Consider the following 18245-nt stretch of genomic DNA (forward strand, 5'->3'; position numbering starts at 1 on the left):
TCATAAAAGATCAAAAGTAATGCACTCACACAAAAATGACTCCTAGAACTAACAAGTGAGAGCGATGTCATAGCTTTCAACTTAGCCTACAAAAATCTGTTGCATTTCTACATATTTACAAGGAACAACTGTTCATTGTAAAGATTTAAGGCAAGATGTACAATACCATTAACTATAGCTACAAAATAAGCAACATACGTGGCTACAAAGGGGTGGCACCAGAGAGCTGTGGTAGTGGTTACACAAATCTAAGGATGTGTTAAAATCCATAGACTACCATATCCCCCAAAAAGTCCATTTTATTGCATGTTAAGTTTTAAAATTACAGAAACTCTTTGTAGACACTGACATTGTCACAGTCTTTCCAGACAGATTACATGTGGTCTCTTCTATGAAGATAGCCTATTCTGACAAATGTCCAATACTGTGATCTTCATTTCCACATGTTTATCCAGTAGCTTTTTCAAGATGTTATTTCAAAGGATCAAGAATTAATAACTGGTTTTGAATGCATGCTACCTATAGATTAAAAAGTAAAATGTATGGCAGGAATTAAAATCTATTAAAATCCTCAGGGATCATGAGGAATATCATCCTTGAGTTATTCCTTCTGGTCAAAAAATAAAAGCAGCCCATAGAGCTTGAGAGAATTGCTGTTTGTGATCACTGCCTTTTCTTTTTCAAGCCTGCTTCCTAGGAAAGACATCTGCTGTCAAAATAACAAGTGGCTCCTTTTTATTTGCATCTTTCCAGTTTTCATTCACAGCTTGCAAGTTTAACATTCAGAAGAACAAAGAGGGGACAGGAAGAGTAGTCATGTGGAAAATGGGAATCAGGAACAGCTTTACCATGGAGGCCACTTTTTGTGGATCTACTCTGGGTAAGACCAGTCATTACTCAGAGCTTAAGCCAAGGAAATCTTTTAATTTATGATTAATAATGTAAATAGTCCGATCGGGAGCACTTACCACTTAGATGCATACTAACAACCTGATCATTTTAGAAAATGGGTGAATAAATGAGCTGCTTCTAGAGCTCATCTTTTTCCTTTGTCTAGAAAAGATATTTTAAACATATAGATAGAATAGCTGATTGATTGTTTCATGAACTGATTTTTAATTGCCTTTTCTTTCTTTTTAAAGCTTGGGTTCCTACAGACTAATGATTCCAAGAAAAGCAGTGCTCAACCTTAAAATCAGAAATGTTTTTAGTGGATTTGTTATTTTCAAGGCAACATAGACTTTTTTTTTTTTTTTGTCAATTTATATTTCAGGGGAAGCACTTGATTCCTTGAATTGAAAATAAAAGTATGTCCTGTAGTTCCACTTAAGAAATCTTTCAGTCATATCTTGCTTATCCTTGATGATAAGATACTGTCACTTTCTCAGAAAATGTGTGAACTCGAAGGAAGGTGCCAGAAATCCATACATGTAATTCCTAGCTAGTTTTTAGAGCACCTTGAAATTGATGTGATATTATTAATGACAACAAGAACATTAAAATATTTAACCTAATTTTTCTGTAAGTGACTATATGGTCTTTATGACTGGTAAGCATGTATTACATAAATTGTCTATGGAATTTTCTTCTGCATTATAACAGACCAATTTGTGTTAAGACAGCTTTGGTCCACCTAGTGAAGAGGGAATGAGGGTAAGCAGTAAAATGTTAAATCAAGCTGTCCCAGAGAAGAAAATCCAAAGGACAGAATATGGAATTATTTCAGCTATTTTGCTTATCTGTTTTGCAACTTAGGCCTACCTGCTAAGGAAAATTGATGAACTCATCCTCAAGGGTGGATAAACTTATTGATGTTGTAGGTAATAAACGAGGTACTCATTTCAATACAAAAGACTTGGAGTCAATGGGATATCATTTTTGTGATTCTCTCTTGGACTATTGTGATCCAGACCGAACCAAGGTAAGCGAAGTCCACTTGGGAATGGTCTGGTCTCTGAGACAATAAACAGCCTCCAGGCCTACAGCACTTTCACCTTTCCAATATCCTGGTAGTGTTCAGGGGTTGTTTGGTACTTGTGACCCAATAGCAATTGTTCCAGATGTTTTATTAGAAAATAAAGTTATTTTACAATTAACTCACTTATCATTTTACCCTAGTATTACCAGTGCCTGAAAGAACTAGAAGAAATGGAAAAGCATAGAAGCTTAGAAAAAGCCCTTGAGGACTCAGATACTTCTCTGAAGGAAATTACATTGGATCTAGAATCTAGGTAGGTCAAAGGGTAGAAGTCACGTGCTTTGTGGAACTGTTTCACTGTGCTCCTTGGTGAATGCTAGGATATAATTTTCAATCTCAACTGAAAATCCTGTCTGTAGGTAGAGAATTTTTCCTGTGCACACTCTGGTCAAACCTTCTCAAGACTTCATGTATTCAAGTGATATTTATCAAGCTCAAATTAATCATGCTCAAATTATTTTCAGTGCTTCCATTACCCACAAGGACTGACACATTATTTATAGAGATGCCACAATCATACTCTGAGTAATGAGCACAATTCAATGTTAAAGAAATGTTGCTGGAAGAAGGAAGGTACTAGTTTTTTTTTTGTTTTTTAATAACAGCAATGCTGACTGGTTTTGTTTTTTTTTTTTTTTTAAGATTTATTTATGCCTACAGAAATGGGGTATAGGCCAGAGGTGCAGGGACAGTGAGAGGATTTACCAGTGACAGAGTAGGGAGCAGAATAGACCAGAGTACACTGCTGAGGGAAGCAGTGGGCGGGTCAGGAGAGGTCTGCCCACGCCACAAGAGTCACCTCTGAGGTGGGGATCGAACTCATGCCGAAGTGGCTTTAGCTTCTTAGTCCTGTGTTTTAACCTGCTGTGCCACCAGGTAGGGCCCGGATGGTACTAGTTTTAATGCATTCATATGAAAGACCCAACAAATGTTTGTTAGAAAATTTCAGCCTCCAGGTTAATGCCCCTTCAACCTCCAGTGGTGACTGATAAGCTGATTGCAGATGGAGAGTACCACTTGGAATTCATGGATTTTTTTGTGTTTTGGTCAACTTTGGTTACTCTAAGATGCTAGAACTGCTAAGCAGCTACAACACTTTTGTTAACTTTAATTAGAACTGTTTATGCACTTCCAATAAGATAATAAAGTAACAGTAGAAACTTTTAAATGCCACCAATACAATTGTGTGAACTATAATTTTGTCTTGCAGTAGTCGAGGCTCTGACAGTTCAGACTCCAATGATTCTCACACTTACCTTCTCAAGTTAACTTCCCAGGTATGACTGAAAGTTTTTGTCTATGTTATGTATATGCTAACTGGATGCCTTCAGCTTCCAGAACTATGACTGTTCAATTTCTGTTATTTATAAGCCAGCCAATGTGCAGTATTGCCATGTGGTAGCCAAGTGGACTCAGACATTCTATTTTTAGTCTTGACAATAGTTTTCTATTGCTGGGTGACACATTACCCCAAATCTTAGCAGCTCAAAACAGCAAACATTATCTCACACAATTTCTGTGAGTCAGTTATCTGGGAATGGCTTACCAGGGAGCTTTTATCTAAGGACTGCAGTGAAGATGTTCTTCATTTTCCTGTGAAGTCTTGACTGGGAAGAAGTCATCTTCTGTTTCACACACATGGTTGATGACAGAATTCAGTTCCTCACAGTTCCTTCATGGCTGCTAGCTGAAGGTCTGCCTCAGTTCTTGGTCACATGGGTTTCTCCATAAGCAGCTACAACGTGCCCCTGGCTCTCACAGCTGGCTCCCACAGCTGGCTTCCATCAGTGACCAAGCAAGAGAACGAGTGAAGGTACATGTGAGAGACGCTACAGACACACTCCAGCCACGTCTCAGAATCTTTCCTTTGAGGTAAATCACTAGGTTGAGCCCACGCTCAAGGGGCGAGGCTCCCACAGGGCATGAATACTAGGAGACAGGATCTTTCCAGGCCTCCTCAGGATTGCCTACCACCATGTAAAAGTCACAGCTTTGATTTGCCTTAAGGCTGTGTTAGCCAACCTGAAAGCTCTAGAATTTGGAGCTTTCTGTTTTCCCTCTCAGCTCAGTTTTTTTTAAATCCAAGTATAATTTTCACCCACTTCTTACAACACTTTATCAGCTCTTACCCTAAGCATTTTGCCCTGAAGTGTCTTTGTACAGTGACCCAGGTCTGTTAAGTACCCATTTTGTACTTTGTACAATTATAAAAACAGTTCTACTAAATTTATCATCTCTACATAATTTGAGCCATTTTCCAGTTTCCATTAACAGTTTCCTTTCTGCCTATTGTTACCCACTCACAAAGCCAATAATTATTCATCACATAGGCTAGGTTTCCATTAGAACATCCTATTCTAGGTATCAATTTCTATGTTACTCATGTTTTACTATATTAAAACAAAATCAAAAAACGAAAACAAAATCCTAGACTTTCCAGTAGCAAACACCTGTTTTCTTGTCCATGATTGGCAGATAAGCTGTGACTCTGCTGGGTGAATCAAGGCTCAGTTGTTCATAGCTCAAGACTACTGATGTGGATGCAGGTTGATTCCACACACTCTTCTGGCCTCCAGAGTGTCATGAGATTCTGCTGAACTTATTGAGGGTTCTTGCATGGAGCCATTTGCTTCTGTCTTGCTGCTCTCAAGAGTCTCTCTGTCTTTGGCTTAGAAGTTTAATAATGATCTTGGTTTAGGTTTTGTAAATCTGGCTTTCTTGGGGTCGGGGTTGCTGGCTTCTCCAGCTTGAAGGCTGCGATATAGGTGGCAAAAAGTAAACTGCTCTGCTCTCCTGCTCCTGCCTACCTCCTTCTTTCCTGCTAAAGCTTCTTATATATAATGCCAAGAGCTTTTAGTAAGAGGATGGAAGTACTTTTCCATATCCCTGGAAGTGTGTAAATCTCAAGATAGTTGTGCTTATTAAATATTGATTTTAAATGATTATTTTATTTAGATAAAGAAAAATAAGAAATATCTGAAAACAAAGAAGGAAAGAGATTCTACCATAGCAAGACATAAAAATGTCAGCAAAGAGCAAGAGGTAAATATTTATTAATCTGGTTAACAGTTTTTGGAAATACGATAGCTAGAGAATAACGAGCTTTTCCCTTGATATTACTTATACCCTAATTATCCCCCCAAGAAAGTCAATGGTTAAAGTTTTGTTTGTATTATTTGAATATTTATAAAAACAAAAAAATTATTTTGGAAACAAGCCCTCTAAATGATCTAAGTGTGCCAAGTCATTTGCACAATAATCAAAGTAGGCTTTGGTTTGGGGTTTTAAATTTTTTGTATGTAGATAGTAAAAGTCACATTTTTTTGCTGTCATGAACATATCCATATAATAATTCTCTGCATCTACCCAAGCCAAGTTTTAGATATTGCTGAACTTATTGAGGGTTTTTGCATGGAGCCATTTGTTTCTTAGAAGTTTGATAATGATCTTGGTTTAGGTTTTATAAATCTGGCTTACTTGAGGTGGTAAACTCCTTTATGTTAAATGTTCATGGTTGTTCATCTTTCTAAGTTAGAGCTTTAAAATTGGTATGATATTGGAAGGGAGCAAGAAATAATTTTCCCTCTATCCCCCTGAATTCTTGACTGTGCCATCCCTATAATAAAAGATACATTAACAATAGAAAAACAAAAGCACAAATGCATGGATCCTCCCGTGCACCTGAGAAGAGCCCCAGGAAACAGATATAAGTCACCTACACGGCTGGAGCCGCCCCTCCAACAACATTCGGGCTAAGAACTAAGGAAGTGAGGAGGGAGAGGGAGGCCAGCTACCAGAAGGGGCGGGGAGTAGAACTGTGGTTGATGAGCAGGTCTAAGGCGTCAAGAGCCTCTTATGGCAATACAGCCAGGGGGCGCCCTTCACTGACAGAGATTTCCCCTTATACATCGAATATCTCTTACAAAAGAGGAACTTCGCAGTTTTCAGAGCTTTTCCTCTATCTGTGGTTTCTTAGGAATAATTGTCCTAAAATAATCCTTATGCCAAAGAGGAATATTTTGCTCCCCTACAAACTTATAATCTATAGTTACTGATGGAAAATAATTGTCATTTTGGTCATTTTAGGAAGTTGTGTAGAATCTAAATGTGCTCATAAGGTAATAGTTTAAAAAAAGATTTATTGATTTATACATAAAAGAACTGAGATGCAGGCCAGAGGTGCAGGAGGAGCAGGTGGAGGGGTGAGCAGATTCATCAGAGACAGAGTGGGGAGCAGAACAAGCAGATCCACTGAAATACACTGCTGAGGGGAGCAGTGGGCGAGTCAGGAGAGGTCTGCCACGCCATGTGGGTCAGCTCCCTGGCCGGGGATCGAACATATGATGCAGTGGCTGCAGACAGCTTAATAGTGCTCCCCTTTAACCCCTTGTGCCACTAGAGAGTCCCCAGTAATAGTAGTTTTAATCCTTGGTCCTGAGATTTATTTTTTAATAAATAAATCCTTGTCACATAACCCTACTTCTGAGTAAGAACCCCAATTTACTTTCCTCTATATAGGTAAGGGCATCAGGACAAAATGCAAAATGTTGAAAGCCACTATACCCTAAATCATATAGGAAATATACTTCATCTTCATGTTTTCACAGTTTTCTTTTCCTTCGGATTCTGTGTTCCATTAGGTTTGCAATAAAGGAGAAACTGTGCGAAAAGAACAAGAATCAAATTCTAATGTGAAAGGTAGCGCTCTGTTTCTATCCTTTCATAAACAACGTATTTAGTCAATAATCACTTTTTTCATGCCACAACGTTGAAGTTTCCATTGCGCTCTGTGCTGTGGGAATCCTTGGAAGTTAAACTGCACTATCTTGCCCCAGGCGCTCAGCTTTAATGGGAGAAGGAAAATCAGTAAACAAGATAGTGTGGTGTTGGCACATTGCCAATCTGGACAGGTTCCCAGGACACCCAGGAAAAGGACTGGTCAGGTCCTGCGGGCCTGGGAGACGCCAGCCTCCAGAATGCAGGACGTGAACGTTTGAAGCCAACGGTTCACAAACTTGAGGGGTAGCCCTGATTTGAAAGATTTTTTTCACCAAACAGAATATATGGATTTCATGTTTTAAAAACCATCTCATCCTCTCATTTTATAATTCATTCAAAGATGAGGCCCAGGAGAGAAATTGAATTACATTTGCCTCTCCTGGAATCTACTAAGTCTGACTCTTCACTTTACTGGTATTTTTAAAAAATTTCTCTCTGTTCTTAAAGTTCTATGAAAAATATTCATATAATTTAAGCAGTATTTTTACTTCATCTAAATTTTATGTGTATATGTATATCAATTTGCGACATTTTTATCCCACACTTATACCCAGAACATACTTTTTTAAATATGTACATGTACATATAAAGTATATTACTTTATAATATACCAAACTAATTAAGAATAGAAATGGAAATTTTTTGACAGACACCCCAAGGAAAAAGAGAATTCTGTTATAATTAAGATGGTGCATTCACTTGAACTTTTAAATAAACCAACTTTTATTCAAAGGTAATACAAGTAAGACATGTTTTGGTCATTTGTAAAATGAGATTAATCAAAGATCTTGGAAAAGTTTTATCTGATTTATATACTCTCTGTCTTCTGTTAATAGCAGCTAAATTAATACATAAAAGAAAAATATCTTTAAGACCACTCAAATTCAATCCCATACATTTATTATAGTCATCAAAATTTGTAGTGTTTGTACCAAATTGTGTCTTTAAGAAATTAAAAATATACACCAAAACATGACCAACACTGAACAAAAGAAAATATAAGTAAGGATAATTTATTTTAACTTAAAAAGTTTGACATCTACATATTCATTTGAACTTTATTCTTTCTGATAGTGATCAGCCAATCAAATTAGCCATCTTAATATATATATATATACAGGCTAAGTATATATATGTGTGTGTATATATATGTGTGTGTATGTATATATATATATACACACACATATATATATATATGTGTATATATATATATAGTCTTCTGTTAAAAAGTTTAATGTCAGTGTCACCAGAATTTCTACTATATTAGCTAACATTCTTTTTATTGTTAAAAACTATTTTAATTGGATTTTCTGCCATTTGCTGTCCCACACATTGTAATTAATAAAGTTGTAAACTAAATGTTCATTATAGTAAAAAAAAGTAATGTCAAAAATTAGAAATAAAAACACATTTTAGAATGCTAATATCCCTTTTTCTATCACTGTACACATACACTTCATATTAATCGCACAATCTTCATTTTGGACCTGCATTATTATTTAAAGTTACAGTATATATAAACTTTTTTACATGTTAATAAATGGTGACAAAGGACTCCATTGTTAAATTTGTTTTGTTTTGTTTTGTTTACAATTTTTCTTTTTTAAACAATGAAGGCCTTATAATTCTCTATTTGTATATACTGTCTATTAGTAATTTACTTCCAAGAAAGAAATTATAGACCAAAGGGGTATGAACATTCTTTAGATTTTTGCTATAAGCAGCAAAATTTATACATTATATAATATTTTTCATTTAGAAAATTGTAAAAATATGAGGTATAATAGATCAAGGAATCATGTTCATGCTATTAACAATCTTTTACCATCTTTTCTAGATACAAGGCCAAACAAATCAGATGCTTGTATATTTAATTTTTTCAGAACAAAGTTCCCTACTCAGACTTTGAGTGAGTAAAATAGGAATAAATGGTCATTATCATCTGAATGTGAACGTCTTAATAATATGCGTCTGATCAAGATCAAAACCTAAGAGACTAGATTATCTTAAACCTGGGTAGCTGAGGAACAAGTCCCCTTCATAGAAGTTCTGAATCTCAAATTTTAATTTTTCTCTCTACTCTAGAAATATATAGAAGCAGTCAATAGAAACTCATTATTTGTCCATTTGCTTTCCTGTAATTTTACCTCGTCCAAAAGTAAAACCATTTCATCTCATTGTCTACACTTGGTAGCAAGTAGTTTACCAAATGACAATTCAGTTCATTACCTAGACAGAAATAGCACTGAGAAAGCTTTTTATTTTGTCAAAGCCCATATCCCTATAAATTTCATTCACCATTTTAATAACACAAAATCCCCACTCACCAGAGACAGAGTGGGGAGCAGAACACGAAGATCAACAAAGTACACTGCTGAGGAGAGCAGTGGGTGAGACAGGAGAGGGCTGCTGTGCCTTATGGATCACCTCCTGGGGCAGGGCCAGGGTAAGGGATAGAACTTGCACTGAAGTGGCTGCGGCCAGCTTGCAGTGCTGTGCCCTAACCTGTCCCGCCACTAGGGAGGGCCCTCCGTTTAGATTCTGAACACCTATTACCAGTAACTTCAACTTGATCTCCTTAGCACCAGTATTATCATCCTAAGTCCTCCTTTCCTGCCATCATAAAAGTGATTTATCAAAGCCATAAATCTGATTATGTAGTACCATTCCCTAATAGCTTCCTCTAATTCCCAGCTTCCTAATCATGGTTGAAGTTAGCTCAGTCTGAAAATTTAAAGTATTTTAGGCTTTTCCTTTTCAAATTTTTATTTAATTTTGAAACAATTTCTAGAACAAAGAACTAGTTTTTCCCAGCCCATTTTTTGTCGATATCCTACTCCTGTATACATTAAAAAAAAAAAATCAACTTATGTAATTCAAGAACAAGAATGTTCTTACACAAAAATCAAGAAATTCAACTTTGATATAGTAATATTTTATCTCTTACTATAGTTAAATTTTGCCATACATCCCAAAGGATACTTTAGAGCAAAATTTCTCTCCTGAATTATGAGTTACATTTTATTATAATAACCATTTATTCTCTTTTTACTTGAAATAGCCACTCAGTCTTTTTTGGTCATTCATAGCACTGACATATTTGAAGATTATATTACAGGCCAGTTGTTTTAGGGAAATGTCTGTTTTAAAATTGTAGTGTACATGGGCCCTTCCCTGGTGGCTCAGCAGGTTAAAGCACAGCACTAAGAACCTAAAGCCACTTCAGCACGAGTTCAGTCCCCACCTGCCCCGGAGGTGACCAACATGGCACCGCAGACCTCTCCTGACCCACCTGCTGCTCCCCTCAGCAGTGTACCTGTTCTGCTCCCCATTCAGTCTCTGGTGAATACTCTCACCGTCCCTGAACCTTTGGCCTGTACCCTAGCTCTGTATGCATAACTAAATTTTTAAAAAGGAAATTTTAGTGTACAGAAGAGTTGTCTGGAAAACCTAAAAAAATCTCAGCTTCTAATTCTAAGTTGATCTTTGTTGTCAAACTCTTTTTTTTAATTTATTTTTTATTAGATAATTCTGATATTGGCGATTCACACACTGCACTTTGCAGCTCTCCACTTTGAGGGTTATAATTGGAGTTGATGGGAGGAGGCTAACCAACTGAAACCTAGACATCTGGTTTTTATTCAACCTGAATAGCTTTCTGGTGCATTTTTTTCTTTTAATAATGGCTGTTACTTTTTAAAACAATGTTGACAAGTACTAGCAGCTGCATAGAAACCTGACAAGCTCTGAAACATGACACACAAGACTTCCAGTGACCTGGCCCCTGAGTCCCCCTCCAATTTTTTTTTTAAAGATTTATTTTTATTTATGCATACAAGAACCAAGATACAGGCCAGAGGACAGTCTGATCAACTGAAATACACTGCTGAAGGGAGCAGGGGGGAAACAGGAGAGGTCTGCTGCTCATGTGGGTCTCTCCCTGGTCAGGGACGGAACCCGTGCTCCATTGGCAGTGGGTAGCTTCATGGTGCTGTGCTTTAACCTCTGGCACAACTAGAGAGGTCCCCCACCTCCAGTTTTACCTCCTGCCATCTCCCCTTTTTAAGCTGTACCACTGTAAAGATGATCTACCTCAAAATATGTCAGCCTTCTCACTTCCTTGGCTTCGTTCATGCTATCATCTCCACCTGAAACATAATTGTCCCTTTCTTCAATTAAATTAGCTCTTATTTAAGGAGTAGGAATAAGGTTTAATAAGACCCATATTCAGTTCATTATAATATGAGTTAGACTGAGTGATAATGATAGATGGTTGTTGTACTTGCTCAGAGAGGGGGAATCTAAACCAGTCTGGAAATTTCAGGGAATGTGTTCTCGGAAGAATTGATCCTTAAATTATAACAAGGTAAACATGTAGCACTTCTTTGAATTCTTAAAGATTGTTGACAATTGTTTTACAATCTTATGTGTAAATTATTTCTTTGCTTGGGGTGTAATATGTCTGGGACTATAGATAACTCATTTGGAATCTTTTGACTTCTTTCATCTCTTACCAATATTTACTCTAGAAATTTTCTAGAAAACACAGAACAACCTAAGAGCTGAGGGATTTTGCTGTTTGTCATCCACTAGTGCTTTAAAATAATGCAGTAGAACCAGTATAAACACCGTTGGTATATTTTCATCTTGAATATGACTAAGTAAAATTTACTTCTTCCTTCTTAGTATTTTTCCATAGTTCACTTGATATTTTAACCTTCTTCCACTGTTCCTCTATGTCACAGCCTTTCTCTTAAAATCAATCATTGTTATGTAAGCTCCTTTCATCTCTTTTTGTGTCTTTTCAAAATAAAATGTTTATCTGCTTTCAGAGGTCTCAAGTAAAACTAGGTAATGGGTATGCAGATACTGAGACACTGTGGGAAATAAAATATAACCTGTTCTCAAATAGCAGAGAAAATGTCAAATTACAGACAATACAACATAATGAGATTAATGCTATTTACTTTTTTATAGGGTTACAGACCAGTTGTTTGAGGATATGGGAGGACCAGAGAAATTTTCTCAATAAAGGTAATTATTGGGATCCCAAGGAACAAACACATAGCACTTTGCTTTATCTAAAATTCTGAATCTCTTAATAAGACAAATACTAGCAAACTGAATCCAGCTACATTTAAAATGAATTATATATAATGAACAAGTAGGATTGTTCAGAAATGCAAGGTAACATTTGAAAATTAAACAGTATACTCTTCATATCAATACAGAATAAGAAACAACATGTACTTGGTCATCTCAACAGATAAAGAAATAGTGTTTTTGGCAAGATGCAGCATCTTTTATGACTTAAGAAAAAACACTTGACAAAGCAGGAATGGAGAGGGTCTTCTTCAGCCATCTACAAAAATCCCATAACTAATATCAGAGTTAATGGTGTACTACTGAAAGCTGCCCCCCTAAGATTAGAACCAGTACCAGGATGTCTGCTCCTATTGTAAGGGAGAATAAGACAGGGCAATTTGATAAGAAGAATAAATAAGACATCCAAGCTGGAATGAAGTAAAATTATCTCTATTTGTACAATGTATGTTTGTATATGTAAAATTCTAAAGAATATACACACACAATTAGAGCTAATTGATGAATTCAGCAAAGTTATAGAGACAAAGATCAGTCTGTAAAAAATCAGTTGTAAGGTGTGTGTTGTATGGTATGTGAATTAAATCTCAGAAATCTGTTAAAAAATCAGTTGTATTTCTGTGTATTGTGAATACTCTGAAGATCTAATTAAGAAAATTCCCTTCACAATAGCATCAAAATGAATAAGACTCTTAGGACTTAATTTCTGAAGCGTGTACACTGAAAACTGCAAAGCATTGTTGAAATATATTTTAAATGATCTAAATAAGTGGAAAGACACTCCCATATTTATGAATCAAAAGACTTATTGTTAAAATAGCAATGCTCCAGAGAGTTAGACTCAGTGCAATCTTTATAAAAATTTCAGCTGCCTTTTGTACAGAAACTAGCAAGTTGAACTTAAAATTCACATGGAAACGTAAAGGACTCAAAATAACCAAGACTATTTGGACAAAGAAGAGCAAAGTTCAAGGACTCTCACTTTCCAATTTCAAAGCTTACTATCAAGTCATAGTGTTACAGGGCAGAGAGAGGCACCCCAGGACGCCCAAACCTGCCTGTTCTAAATAGGTTCTGCCATCCACCACATCAAGACAAAACATCTAAGACCTTTAATGGAAAGGAAACTTAATACAATTAGTGAATAATAAAGAAAAGACAATATACGCCCAAAGTTACTTATCCCCTTGTGGGTAAAAGTCCACCCAACTGGGGTTGGCCAAGAGCAAGGCCTGAAAGCCCATCACAAGTCTAAAGTATCTTCCAGTGGGGACCCACAGAAAAGAGTCAGAAACAGCCAGACAAGTCTGGGAGAAGAGCAAAATCAAAATCTAGATAAAAGCTTGCTATTGTTAACCTCCTGGAGGCTGTCACCCACATGTGTTTCACCCAGTCCAGGACCAAGAAGCCAGCACAGTTTCTTCACAGGTCTTTGCCCCCTCGTGCCCCCTTCCAAGTCTCCTTCTGGCTCCACCCTGCTCCTTCCTTCTCCAGTCTCCTCTCCAGCTTCTACTCCTACCTCAGCACCACTCTCCTTCAGGTAGATACGGAAACCTGGAACCTCCCATTTTCTTGGGGATCACTCCCTAGCACTTGTGGGACTGGCTTAAGGATAGATGTGGAAGTCAGGAAGTAGAATGCAGAATACAAAATAAATCCTTACACTTATTGTCAAATGATTCTCAACCAAATTGCCAAGACAATGAACAGAAAAAGTCTTTTTCAACAAATAGTACCAGTGTCCACATGTACCAGCATGAAACTTTGCTTACACCATGCACAAAAATTAATTCCAAATGGGGATAGACTTAACTGTAACAGCTAAAACCACTCTGAGACAAAAACATGGGTATACTATGTCAGCAGTTCACAGGAAGAGCATTTCTAGTTCTAGTGCCCATTAAGTAAAGGCTGCAGCTAGAGGGTAGGCCTTTGTCACGGAGAATGCTGTGGGTGTGCCCACAAAATCACTCCTTGCCCTGCCAGAATTAGCCCCTCTAGCCTTTGTGTCTCGCTCAGGGGTGGAAGAAAGGAAAGCTATAGAATGCTTGTTAGGATCAAGCCCAGGAACACAAATTCAGTGAAAGGCTGAAATTTAATAATAAGATTAGAGAGTGCTTCCTTATCCCCATACCTTACTTCCACATCAACATGACTCCAGTATAACAACAACAGTGATTTATAATCAAAATCTGCAAGTGCTGATAAGTAGTTCTTAAGGAATACCAAAACAACTGGCTAGTCAAAAACAAGGACCTTACAGAAATTCCAAGCCTCTGGCACTAGCACTGCAGCAAACATGAGACACGGGCCAGCTCCTGGTCAGGTTAACACAGAGCTCCCAGTACAGGCCAAAAGCCTGAGGTGCCGTTATCCCCGTCCCATTTCCAAGAAAAAAAAGTACAAGACCTTCCAAAAGGCAAGAAAAATATCTCTTTAAAGACACAGGCTTTTTAATCATCAGACATGGAATTCAAAATAGCTATGATTAGTATCTTAAGAGGGCTAAAGGGAGCGTAAACAACATGCAGTAAGAGATCAGTAATGAAAACAGAGAGTTGGAAAGATCTAAGAAGGATTCAAAAAGAAAGATGAGTTGGATTCCATCCATAAAAACGCTTGTTCCATAGTCACTTTAAGATAGTGAAAAATGTCCACAGAATGGGAAAAACTTTCTGAACCATGAATCCATTAAGTGAATATCTCGAATAGATGAAGGACCTTTTACACTCAATGATAAAAAGGAAATAGCTCATTTTTTTTTAAATGAAAAAGCAACTTAAACATCTCCAGAGAAGATGGCAGAATGCCACTAAGCACATAAAGATACCCAACCTCATTCGGGGAATGCAGATCAAACCACAGTGATGCTGTTTCACCCACCGGGAGAGCTTTAGTCGAAAGGACAACACACACACACACTCACAAAAGGCGAAACTCAAGGCAAACTCTCTCTCCGGGACATCGAGCAGGGGAGAGGAGAGCCGGGTCTAAATGGGAGGAAAGAACGCAAGGGACTGTGGTGACGGTTCACCCAGCAACGTGCTGGGAGATTACAGGGACCACACCGAGGGGAGAAATCAAATAATGTACAGAAATGAACAACAGTGTAAGAAAATTTAAAAATTTAATCTATTTAGCCCAAAAGTAGATGACTGGATAAAAAGATGTGGTATCTATATACAATGGAATATTACTCAGCAACCAAAAAAGAGAAACACATGTCTTTTGCAGCAACTTGGATGGAGCTGGAAAAGATCATGCTTAGTGAGATAAGCCAGAAAGAGAAAGAAAAATACCAGATGGTTTCACTCATAGCAGGAGTATAATGGACCAGGTGGAAAATAACAAAAAATAAAGAACAACCATATACCAGAGACATTCTGTGGGGGTGGAGTGGGGAATGGGATCAAAAACGGGGGAGGGGGAGGGAAATGCACGGGACTATGGTGGTGGCACACGGGTGATTGGGTGATGGGAAACCCGCGGGGATGACAATCGAGATGGAAAAAAAAATATGCAAAATGATGTAAAAATAAACTTTTGTAATAATTTAAAAAATAAAAATAATTTTAAAAAACTGAAAAAAAATTTAATCTATTTAAAAAAAAAGATACAGTAAGTCTTGGCAAGCCTGTGGAGAAGTCAGAACCCTCATCTATCTGTTGATGGGAATGTAAAACAGGGTAGCCCCCTGAAAAACGTTACAAACACATTGTTGTTATTCTCACACAGAATATCTAATTCATTCCATTAATCACCACTAACGGCCACTGTTAATTAGTCCTATTGTTTTCTTAATAGCCTTTACATAACAAATGCAAATAACAATAACTGGAAATAAATACCTACATTCTCTTTATGTTAAAATAATCATACATGTGCATCTGTGTTTGCTGCAGAGTATACGTTTTTTTCACCTGCAGGACCATACTCTGCGCCCTCACAGATGAGTAGGTGTCCCTCAGAAAGTCTCACATGCACCTATTCAGTTCTGATGGTTAGACAGTTGCTGGACAGGTGTTTCCCCTGTTTGCTATTCTATTGAAACAGTGTAACTTAAAGACTTCCAGGAAGTATGTATACTAATTTGTTTCATATGCCTGGCTGAGACAATGGCAGATTAATTGATGGTAAACTCAGGCACGCCATTAAATATGAGTATGATAATTGTCCAAAACTAGGCTTTGGGCATCTAAAATCTAGTTCAGGAATGTCACAGAATGTTCTTGTTTTGTTTCAGTGAAAATGCCTAGACAAACTCCCTCTTGGCTTTTAAAAAGATATTTGAGGTAAGAAAACTACACAACTACACTCGATTTCTTCTACCTAACTTCTTTGTTCCTTTTCCTATGTCTCTGTAAGATCTTAGTTTTAGATTATAACAACTTTTTGGTAACAAATGCGATTCCGGTGTCTCATATTCTCTGTGTCCGTGACTACCTCAGCTTTGTACATAGTTAGGCTTATATGATGTGTGTGGAAGGACTCTGACATCTTCAAACTATCCCCAGGAGATGCCTTAAAATCTTAGTCAAACATTTACTTCTATACATCGGCCATTGCTTTAGCACTTTAAAATTAATGACTGTCGGGTGTTATATGGTCTGTACTAGCAGTTGGAGTATTGATAATACAGGGACAAAAATTGAAAAAGGAATAAAAAGGGAAGTCAGGGATAACATAGATGAATTCACAGCTTTGTCTAGACCAGTAATTTTGATATCACTCGTCTCTTGACACATTTTCCCACTCTTAGGAATAATGTTGTGAACAACCATCTAAACAGTGGTTAGGCCAGCATTTGAGAGTAGACTGGATTTGCACACCAGACTCTCTTCTAAGAACTTACTTTCTGCTCAATAAAAGGAGCAGGTTGTGTGGGAATATTTAGAGTCTCCTGTCCCCCAAATCTAGAAAATTAGGTAAAGAAACCATTTGGGGCATATCTGCACTTTGATCTAGACTTGATGAATTTAAAACAAGATTTAATTCTTGTTTAAGATTTAAATATTTTTTTCACATCTGTGGAAAGAAACCAAATGATACATCAAGGTTAGATAAAATAATCAAGAGAGTACTAGAGTTAGGAGACGAACTCTTGAGTAAGTACTTACCCTCCCTGATTCTCCAGCATCCTCTTTGCATCTCCCCTGTGATGTAAGCCGGGAGAGGTGGCCATCCTTCTCAGTCACGGGACGGGAGGGCCCAAGTAAGACTGTGTCTGTGGGAAGACTGTGCGTGCGTGAGGTAGGCAACACGCTGGCATCACTTTACTTTGATTAGATAGTTCACTTGGACACTGAAATCAGAGTACCTTTTTTTTTTTTTTTTTCAGCTCCCACAGTGCAAATCAGAGCCTTAGCAAAGACCAACAGAGAGAATTATCAGGAACCAGTGAGAAGCCAAGCCAGGAAATAATTCAGCCCAGGAGCACTGATTTTTATGGAAATTGTTTCAAAGTGACAGCCTTGAAGTGTCCTGTGAGCAAACAAAACCCCACTTGGAATGAGAAGAAAAAGATACCAATCGAAGGTGGGTTTTTGTTTGTTTAGGATTACAGTAAATATAAAACTTGCTTTCACTCTATCATTATGTATAAATCCTATGAAATCTGGAGCTTTCATGTGAATTATGAATTACATATGCATTATGGGAGATTTTGTAAAGAAAGAGGGCTGATGGAATCAGATATATGGAAGGTAAGTGTAGTCTTTGTCTTTCTGTGACTGGCTTATTTCACTTGCATAGTATCTCAAGCTTCATCTGTGTTGTATCAGGTATCAAATAATTTCCTTTTTTAAAAGATTTTATTTATTTATGCATACAGAAATAGGGTCCAGGCCAGAGGTGCAGGGGCAGCAAGAGGATTGATCAGAGACAGAGTGGGGAGCAGAACAGGCAGATCGACTAAACTCCACTGCTGAGGGGAGAGAGGAGAGGTCTCCTGTGCCCTGCTGTGGGTCAGCAGCCTGGCTAGGAATCGAGCTCATGCTCCACTGGCTGCCAGTAGCTTCAGAGTGCTGAGACTTAACCCGTTGCACCACCAGAGAGGACCAGCAGTGTACAAAGATTCTAACCTCTCCACATCCTCACCCACACTTGCTATTTTCCACTTTATTGATAGAAGCCATCCTAAAGGGTGAAAGAAACAAATCTCTAATAGGCTTTATTTATTTATTTTTGTACAGCTTGATAAGCACTTGTTAAAAAATGTTATTGGTCCTCCCTAGTGGTGCATGGGTTGGAGCGCAGCACTGCAAAGCTGGCTGCGGCCACCTCAGCGCGAGTTCAACCCCCGGCCCCGGAGGTGACCACATGGCGCGGCAGACCTCTCCTGGCCCGCCCGCTGCTCCCCTCAGCAGTGTACTTCGTCGATCTGCCT

The 18245-nt window shown here is 37.8% G+C and overlaps 1 protein-coding gene across 1 annotated transcript in view; it reads left to right on the top strand.

Moving 5' to 3' along the window:
* AGBL3 (ATP/GTP binding protein-like 3) overlaps window positions 1–18245 on the top strand; it is a 34443-nt gene that overhangs the window by 12962 nt on the left and 3236 nt on the right. Inside the window, 7 exon segments of the mRNA XM_012720795.1 lie at window positions 754–880; window positions 1821–1921; window positions 2119–2231; window positions 3189–3255; window positions 4940–5020; window positions 6619–6676; window positions 8595–8666. Of these exon segments, the coding sequence (XP_012576249.1) occupies window positions 754–880; window positions 1821–1921; window positions 2119–2231; window positions 3189–3255; window positions 4940–5020; window positions 6619–6676; window positions 8595–8666 (619 nt within the window).

Source organism: Condylura cristata, unplaced genomic scaffold (assembly GCF_000260355.1).
Source record: "Condylura cristata isolate star-nosed mole 26May11 unplaced genomic scaffold, ConCri1.0 scaffold00005, whole genome shotgun sequence".
Classification (NCBI taxonomy): domain Eukaryota; kingdom Metazoa; phylum Chordata; class Mammalia; order Eulipotyphla; family Talpidae; genus Condylura; species Condylura cristata.